Consider the following 9,506-nt stretch of genomic DNA (forward strand, 5'->3'; position numbering starts at 1 on the left):
CATGTAAATCGAACCAATTCCACAGGCCACATGTGGTCTTTACTGCTCTTGTTCAGAGACATTTTCCTCATCCTCACTGTCTTTTTTACTACCCATAATTCCAACACTTAAAATAGCTAGCAAGCCAACTCTGCTACTTGTCCTGCTGGCTTGTGCTGTTATGAGTGAACGGCTAGACTTTCCGCCTAGTGAGTAAGAGGTACATATTGCCACCTATTGTTCTGAGGTTGCAGTTGTTTAAAGTTGCTACCAATACCGGATTGAGGAAATGAAAGGTATAATCATTTTGTCAAAAATATCTAAAAGTTAGATCAAAAAATGTCTGCTTTTGGTACTTATCATTATGTTTTCACGACCCATCATCTTAACCACAATTTAGAGTTATGATTACCCAAATTCTCCTTTAAGGATACCTATGAGAGCTTTCATTTCATATTTCAAGTTGCCATTTCAAGTCATTAAGTAAACAAAATGTTAAAAAGTTCCCTCCAGTCCACCTCCTTTAGTTCACTACTTTCCAGTATATCCGTTAGCGCTATCAAGCTTCTGCTGCTCTTGCCACCGCTTGTACTTGGCCCGAGTCTTTCGACAAGCGAAGCGTGCAATATCCACCATAAAGACACAAGAGAGGCCATAAATGGCCACGCCGCCCCACTTCATCACCATTTTGGGCTTGGGGGAGACCAGCTCGCAGTACAGCATGCGGCTGCCGATGCCCATGCGCACAAAAGCAAAGAGGGTGATGAAGAGGAGATCGACAGCGTCTCCGGTCACACTGTTGTAGCGGCCCATCTGCTTGAGGAACCAGCGGGCCTGAAGGAGGGGGTTGGTGATCTCGCTGCCGAACAGTACAGCACACACTTCGATGCCCGACTCACCGATGCCCAGCGCAGATACGATGCCCAGGATGCTTAGGGTGTGGTGGGCCAGCATGACCGAACCTTCTGTGCGGAAGTACACACACCAGGCCATGTCGAAGAGGAAGTAGCCCAAGCTGAGCAGCAAGGCTAACATCTGAAGAGGGGTGTTTTCGGTCCCTGAAGACAAAAGGAAAGAGAAAGGCAGCCTGAAGACGTTTCCTGACCACTGCTCTAGTGCATTCCTAAATGATCACACAATTGACTTAAATTATGTTGAATTGTTAATCTCCAACTGACTTGCTGATGTGGTTTCTGACATTGTATGGACATATTGTTGCCTATAAAAAAGGGGAACATGCTTTGCATGGCTGCCCACTACTACAGTTTTTAGGTATGCAATGTACTTTTATTAATTTTTGCAGACAAGTGTATATCATACAGTACCAAAAGCCATATAAGCAAGTCTATTTGAGATTATTTAACAACAATTGGTGCTATAATTTATAAATGGATGATGCTAATTGGTAGTGTTCAAGCTTCCATTACATTTTAGCTACATTAGCCACATACAAATGTTTGTTGCACAGCTAAAACAGTAGTAGCAGTCACTACTACATACTATTTTGATGCAATTAGAAAAATATTCTGTAAGACTTTACAGAAGAAAACAGTCCTGGATTCTTGTATGACTGTAATATATAAAATCATAAATGAATAAGCACAGGATGGGGGGCAGGCTAAGAGAAACAGGCATCAAGGCTGGGATTTCATAAAACCTACAAAGCTGGGAGTTTAAACTCCTAAACCTTACTACCATGCAGATTTGGGCGAAAGAAGCAAAGCTGAGTAAATAAGAGGATTTCAGTTGACTTATTCTTTCTGTTTTTTTCTAGTTCAGTTAATTTTTTTTTACTGTGAAAGCTCACCAGGGTGTGTAAATGGCCATGGCCCATCAACGAAGCCGATGTAAGCGGTCACACAGACGATGAGGACACCGTGGAGCAGAGTGACCAGTCTGCAGTTCCACTCGCAGCCTTGCTTCCCGTTCACGTAACACAGTAGTATGTAGAGAGAGAGCCAGCCAATCAGGCTGCAACTTGTCTCCACCAGGAATAGCGTCATGGCTGTGCTAGGAGGCCGAATATACACAAAACATCAGTGGAAAAACACATTTGAAGTCTAGAATCTACATTCTAGCTATTTCTAGCTATAAAATAGGTTATATCCTATTCTATATCCTAGAAATTACATCAGGAATTGCTTATCATGGGTATACTCAGTACTTTTAGACAGTGACCACTGATCAATGGTTCAAAAAAGGCCAGTTATAGGAATTACAGATTAAAATTGCATAGTAATAAGTAGGTGACTGAATGTTAGCCCATTATGCTATTACCTTTTTTTAACTAGTAACTGTCCATGAACTGAACTTACACAGTCACTTGCTATTTTATTTTATGAGCTTCTACACTCATTGTCAACTTTATTAAATTCAGTGTTAGTTTTTTATGTACAAAAATATGAAATAGGGTTCAACTGTATGAATCTCTTTGATTAGCACTGAGTTTGGTTGATTAGCATTCCCTTCAGAACCAAACATTGCACTAGCTAGTGTGGTAAACATTATTTTACCACAGAAATCTATTCTTTCCAGTTAAATACTACACTAAGTTCCAAAAATATCTCCTCAGAGCTAATAAGCTATAGAAATAGCCACAGGTTTTACCTTAACTCTCACTCATAGCAGTGCTAGGCTCCCACTTCCTGCTGCAGCAGATATCTTAGCATCGCTCAGCAGTCTCCTATAACTGGACTCTTCCTGCTCCCAGTGGCCTTCGTTGGCTCTCCGCAGGTGCCCTGCCATATCGGACAAGAGCATATCTTCATATTTTCCATGACAGCTCCAAACCACAATGCATTTTCCTCACTCACTTCTCTGTGCCCTCCCCGAGTTCACAAGCTAGCTTGAGCCTCTTAAGAGATTAGCGTCTCAGTACTCCCTGTGCACACTGGCCCAGCTCCAAACAAGATGGAGCCATTCAGTCAAAGGCCCAATGGCCTCACAGGTCAGAGGAGGAAGCTGGTGCGTAACGCTGTGTCCAGCAGCTTATGATCACACCATCTTCATGAGCGAGAGGAGGAGGGTGGAGGGATTCTGAAGGGAATCTTATTATGTATAGAAGTTGAACTGGTTAGTTGAGTTCAAAGGAATAGGTGTTTCTACTCTCCTAAAAAAGGATGGTTCTTCAAGGGTTCTTCAAGAAAAAATGAACACTTGTTACGATGTCAAGCTTGGCACAGTAGAAGAATCCTGTTTGATGTTTTTCAAAAAGGGAATTACAGCACAGTCTCCATCAATCTGAAGAACACTTTCACAATGCAAAGAACCCTTTGATCACGCAAAGGGCTCTTTGAGAGTTCATGGTTCTATATAGAACCATTTTCTTTACTAAGGAACGCTTGAAGAATCATCATTTTTATGTGTGCAGATAAGGAAATCTTGAGCTACACACCACTAACATGAAACCAATATGATACACTATCGCCTAACATCCCTTGTTCTAGGTTCTAGTTAGTGTTAAGATTTAGCGATTTTACGATATGCTGTCAGTATCATGAGAAATGACATTAGTATACACTTATTGTTTGTTTGTAGACAAGGTGATGGGGTCTTACATGGGAATTCCACCATTTTTTTTAAATATCTGCTTAATGCAATTGTTTAGATTTAATGAAGTCACTCAGAGTGGTTTGATGTGAAATGATTCAGAGACTTACCAACTCAGATTTCTTTAAATGGTGATATGAACCTGGAGTTACAGTGTCAACAATGCAAACACAGCCACTTTATTTACAATCCAAACCCACTAGTGAATGTGCAGGTGTCTGATGTATCAGGTGTCTTTGTATATATAATGTTGATAATGGTAAAATAGTGGTAAATCCAAGTTTTCTTTGGGGATTATTTTGCCCTACCTCTCCAACATAAATATATTTAAGTCCGAATGCTACAATCTCAAAACTATTATATCATTTTATATAAAACTAGTGTTAATGAAGTTAATAAAGAAGCCAGTTACAACACCTTTATGATGCTGCATTATACTGTAATTATTTCTAGTGACAAGAAGAATGACAGTTCAGCATGTTTATTTCCATCTCCAACTCCAACCAAAGTTGGGGATATACAATATTATCATTACCATATTATCACATTATGATCATGTGAATGAGATATAATGCCAAGAAATGCTTATTGTAGGTGTCGTCAGTACTTCTAGAACACTGATAACTGATCAGTGGATTAAAAAAAATGATTTTTGCCACTTACAGAACGTTCGTTAGCAATAACTGTTAAAATCACTCTGTCAAATTAAAATTCCACAGGACAAAGAAACTGATGTGTCTATTCCACTATGATTGTTAGTGATGTCACTGTGTGACAACCGCATGATGATCTGACCAACAGAAATTTCTTCAAATAAAATCTCTTTATATTAAATTACATTGAAAGTAAAGAACGTTTTTGCCCTCTCCTGTAAAGTTACTGTTTTGGAAATACTTGTTTGCTTTGTAGACATCATGACCCCTAGTTCCTATCACCACCACTGTAAAAACATCTGAGTTGGTAAGTTTCTTTACATTGCAGCATTTCACATCAAACACTCTGAACAACTTTGTTTAGATCTCAGTGATTGAATTAGGTGGAAATCTGTGGAGTTCCCCTTTAATGCTTGTCCAGGACAAGTGAACCTGGATGATGAATTTACTGGTCCCACTGGACAAATCAATATCCATGGTAGAAACAATAAACACGCCTACAAATTATTTTGCAAATCAAAAATGAACGTGTTCACTTCAAGAATGATAATTTCAGCATATACCTTAAACATGCAGGTGTCCCAGCAGAGTGGTCTACCGAGGCACACATGCAGTGGTTACAAACAGTGAATAAGGTTATATATTCATCAGACCTGAGGGCTTCACTTCGACAGCTAAACTAATCAGCTAGCCCACAAGCTGACCAAGAGCCTGTGTCATGAAAATACTGTGATGTATTTTTTTGCCATATCAGCCATTAATAGATATTGTATTTCTATTGGCTGTTACAGCAGCAAGAATATTCTTGAACACCGTCAATGTCAATGTTCTTCATAACTTTGTATTCATCAGGTGTTTTCTCTTTAGGCTTAAACTACAATCAAAGCACAATATGGCCAACAACTCACACCCCCATCCCCCAACCCCATATGCCACAACCCCACCTTCACCCTTGAAATGTATGTGATCCATAGATGGGGGCAGGAAGTACCTGAGCTGCAGCATTAACCCTTATCCATCTTATCTATAATCTGAGACACAGCAAGGTTATTACTCCCCCCAAGGGCTGAGTTATATGAAATGCTCCTAATGTTCATAAAATGGGCTTCAAAAATCAAAAGGCAGGTTATTTAAAATGTCATAGCACAACATTAAGTGATGAATGGTTTACTGAACCACATGAACGGTGGTGGATCTAAGGTCTAACTGACATATTGATAGGATCTAATTAACAGGCTGTGGGCTGTCTTGTCTGTAATTAAGCTGAGATGAAGAATAAAGTATTGTGCTTCAATGTCTTGGTATCTCAGTAGTTAGAAGGTGATGATGGATTTAAACAAACCTCAAATTAATAACAATCCTGCAATCATGCAAAACCTCCATGATTCTTTAAGAAAAGGTCAAAAAGGTCATATGCACTTACAGTCATATGCAAAAGTACGAAAGACATTTTTTGTTGATTTTGTAAAACATGTCATTTGACCAGGGGGCTCAAACTTTCGTATATGACTTTTGTATAGTGCTTATTCACTACTGAACAAAAAAAGTTAAGAGTTTGCAGCCTGCTCATAAATATTAAGGCAGACTGACACATAAAATACGAACATACACAGCTGTGTGCAAAGGCTTGGGCGCCCCTGATGAAATGACATGTTTTATTGATTTTGTTTATTGATTGATTTTCTAAGTGAAAATAAGTGAACACATCCTCTACAGAGAACACACTTAAATATGACATTTTTATCTGCAAACTTTAGTGCACAACTTGTTTAATATATTTAAAAAAATAAAACAGAAAATATGCCACCACTTTTGCACAGGACACATTTTATGTTTCATTTGTTTTCCAATATGTTAAATCCAGCAAATAAACAATAACTGTGCATTAAAATGTACAGAAGTGTGTTCTCTGTAGAGGATGTGTTACGTATTGCTGCTGTCAGAAGAAAACCTTTCTCCATTTTTCTCACCATTTTGTTGGCTTTTTTTCTTGTTAGTAAATTTCATGATGAATTGACCAACAGAAAAGGCCCAAAACAACACGGAAAAAAGTCTGGTTCCACTGACTTACATTAAAAGTAAAGTAGGTTTTTTCCTTCTCCTGTAAAGTTACGATTTTGGAGATACGAGGTTTTCTTCCGAGTTATATTCACTTAGAAAATCAACAAAACATGTAATTTTGACCACCAACTTTTGCATATGACTATAGATGAAGGACACAGCTAAACAATTATTGCTAGCACTGAAAATGTAATAAGAATCTTATTCTTAAATTAGGTCATCCTGAAGTCGTATGCTGTTATATAACTCTTAAGAGAACTAAATAGGTTCTATAACTTGTAAGAGAACCATTTTTGGTGCAATATAGGACCATCTTGGGAGTCCATGAGCACTGGTTTGAGAACCACTATTTTAGGGAACCAAAAGTGGCTCTTGTGGCATTGTGCCAAGTGGCTCTTGTGGCATTGTGCCATGAACCTTTCAGGCACCTTTATCTTAAAGAGTGTATAATCATCACCTTAAAGAACCATTTTCTAATGGTATTCTGGGTGTTTTGTTTTACAAACGAGATCTATAGTGATAGTATAAAAAAAATCCATAGTACTGTACAATATTTCTATAATAATTATAATATTTTGACGTTGTACAGCACACTTTTCAAAAAAGAGGTTCTTCACAGGTTCTTTAGTGAGGCCAATGCTTATATATTACATGGCAAATGAACTAACAGTTTGAATGCTTCTTTTTCTGGTTAAATGTTTTTTTTCTCTCTGATGGAGAACCTACTGTACATAGTTCAATCCCTTAAATTCTCAGACTATTATTCAGTTATTGAAGGGAAACATTTCTGCATAATGAAAAAACAGCTTCATTCAGAGTGGTTTAATGCAAAAGGCTCTGTTTAATAGAAACTTACAGAGCCAGAATTGTTCACAGTGGTGGTGATAGGAAAGGTTGAATTCCTCTCAAAGCTCCCTCCCAGTAAGTTATTACATGAAATGTAATCTGACTGCTGTGAAATGCCTAAGTCATGGTGGAGAGGTATGTGCAGTGCCTTGTAAGGCAAAATAGCCCTTAAAGAAAAAAGTATTAATTTGGATTTACCACTAATTCACCATTATCACCATATATTATCATCATATATATGTTTTACTTTACATAAAAGCTCACTGGTAGTTTTGGATAGTGAATAAAATGGCTATATTTCCACTGAAAATATCACAACCTCTGGTTCTTATCACCATCACTGTAAAGAAATCTGAGTTGGCAAGTTTCTCTGCGGTGAACCATTTCACATCTAAACACTATCAATGACTCTGTTTATATCTCAACTGTTGAATTATCCAGAAATTTTGAAAACTCGGTGGAATTTCCCCTTTAATCATAAGGCCATAACATAATCATTTAATCACTATCCCATAACTGTAAACTACTAGGGGGCTACTTTGAAAGGTATGTAGTTATGCGAGTGAGGAATTGAAGTGCAGAACCACAAATGTGTCCTTGAGGGGTTAAAGAACCAACTAAGAACAGTAGAACTAAAATGGGTTACACTATTATCTAGACTCAAATACAGCTTTACAGTAACTGTCTGATTTCACTATATGATCTTCACAGGAGCCCTGTATAAATTCCTGTAGCACACTGTAGTAAACGTCTAAATGAAAGTGGAAGTCCACCAAGTTTTCAAAATTTCTGAAGAATTTACTCCTTCATATTTTTCAGTGTTTTGATGTGGTAGAGAAACATACAGGCCCAAATTCCTTTACAGTCGTGGTGATTGGAACCAGGGGACACATGTCTGCAACACAACTGTAGGCATTTTATTTGTTGTTCAAGCCCACCAGTGAACCTACACGTGCTTTCTGAGCTTTTCTTTGGGGACTATTTTGCCTCACAATGCCCTGCATGTACCCCTCCGCCATGAATGGATTAAAATAGATGAATGAAAATACATTTAAGCCAACACTTTATCACAAAACTACCATAAAACAATGTCTCAGACACCGGGCAGTGTATTCACAACCATTTCATGTAATAGCTTTATGTGAGGGAGCTTGTAGAGGCGTTAAACGCTTTAGACGTCTTGCTATCTCCACCACTGTGAACAATTCCGACTAGAACTATTTCACACCAAACCACTCTGAATGACGTTGGTTACATCTCAACCGTTTAATTACGGAGAATTTCTTTTAAATTCGGTGGACCTCTCCTTTAACTATGAGCTTCTTATAGGAATGCTGTAGTATTACTGCGGTGCTGCTGTAGGTAAAGGGTTCTTCGGCGCGAAGTTTCAACAGCTTTGAAAGGAAACGTATATTTACACGTGTGGATTAAACGGTAAATTGCTGTGTAAGTTGTTGTTAGGCTGCCAGAGGAGCGCAGTAAATGACCACACACCGTTTATCCGCTTTCTACCGGCTTAAAGTTCAGAAAACTAACGGACGGCCGTTACCTGTTGCTCTGTCCGCCCGCACACACAGCACCCGCCTCTCAGTCCCGCATTAAACGGGCTAACGGTCAGTAACGGTCAGTAACCGTCTTCCGTGATGGACCTAAAACCCGCCGTCGTCAAGGACGCCATTCGAGAACGCGACGCAGAGACGCGAGACACAGCGCGCCAATAGGAGAAGAGATGCGCCCCCTGCTGCCGTGGCAGCGAACTGCAGTGGTGATTAAAGAGCCCGTATGTATCAGTGGCGTATCAGATTCAGTTTAATGCAGTTTACACATTCACGGTGAAGTTGTGATGAGTTTTTCATCAGACAGAACTTCTGGTGCCGTTTTTTGGTGCCTAAACCCACACGAACATCATAAGAGGACTTCAGAGGGGAAAATGTAATCAAAAAAGGACAGTATGGGCCCTTTAAAACACGACGGTAGCGTAACTAGAACGGTGTTGTCCTAGTCTCCTAATGTTTCACAAAGCAAGGTTTCTCAGTATACAGGCAAAATTACACCAAAATAAGGGTGTAATTCTGCTTTCTTAGTGTTTCGACCCAATTTAGTCTAAAGTTTTGTTCCTGAATTAAATTATTAAGCAAATGAATGATCTCGTGTGGTGGCTAAAAAAAGACGCGAGATTAAAATTAAAATTCTCATGAAATTTCATGCTCTGTTTTGGTTGTAGAAGTCGCTATATCACCTACATAGTGTAATAGGGAGCCACTTGAGATTCAGATATTGTTTTAATGTGAATAGGCGTCCCTAAAAACTACAATAACCATGATGCAGTGCGTCAATACCGTTGCGCATGCTGGGCGAACAAAAGCCGACAGCGACAGGCTGATATGTCAAAAACTCAACATTAAAATGATAAAATGA

The 9,506-nt window shown here is 38.9% G+C and overlaps 1 protein-coding gene across 3 annotated transcripts; it reads right to left on the reverse strand.

Annotated features, from left to right (window-relative positions):
• Positions 1–218: 218 nt before the first annotated feature.
• On the reverse strand, positions 219–8,723 carry tlcd5b (TLC domain containing 5b). Of its 3 annotated transcripts, XM_036580903.1 has the most exons (4): positions 8,638–8,723; positions 2,587–2,717; positions 1,787–1,989; positions 219–1,037 (listed from the first exon to the last, which is right to left on the reverse strand). In XM_036580903.1, exons 3-4 carry the CDS (start codon positions 1,980–1,982, stop codon positions 511–513), a joined length of 723 nt encoding a protein of 240 aa, XP_036436796.1. In that variant the 5' UTR covers positions 1,983–1,989; positions 2,587–2,717; positions 8,638–8,723; the 3' UTR covers positions 219–510. The 3 variants fall into 3 exon arrangements, with proteins under 3 accessions (XP_036436796.1, XP_036436798.1, XP_036436797.1); XM_036580905.1 differs by lacking the exons at positions 2,587–2,717; positions 8,638–8,723 and adding an exon at positions 5,989–6,008 and having other exon boundaries at positions 1,787–1,956; XM_036580904.1 differs by lacking the exon at positions 8,638–8,723 and having other exon boundaries at positions 2,587–2,730.
• Positions 8,724–9,506: the final 783 nt, after the last annotated feature.

This window comes from Colossoma macropomum, unplaced genomic scaffold (genome assembly GCF_904425465.1).
Source record: "Colossoma macropomum unplaced genomic scaffold, Colossoma_macropomum, whole genome shotgun sequence".
In the NCBI taxonomy this organism is placed as follows: Eukaryota; Metazoa; Chordata; class Actinopteri; order Characiformes; family Serrasalmidae; genus Colossoma; species Colossoma macropomum.

What these genes read in the sequence shown, in the direction of transcription:
- tlcd5b (XM_036580903.1), bottom strand. Translation starts at nt 1,982, where the DNA reads ATGACGCTATTCCTGGTGGAGACAAGTTGCAGCCTGATTGGCTGGCTC. An exon ending in ATGGCCATTTACACACCCTG is followed by an intron (nt 1,038 to 1,786) that starts GTGAGCTTTCAC and finishes TTTTGTCTTCAG; the next exon opens with GGACCGAAAACACCCCTCTT.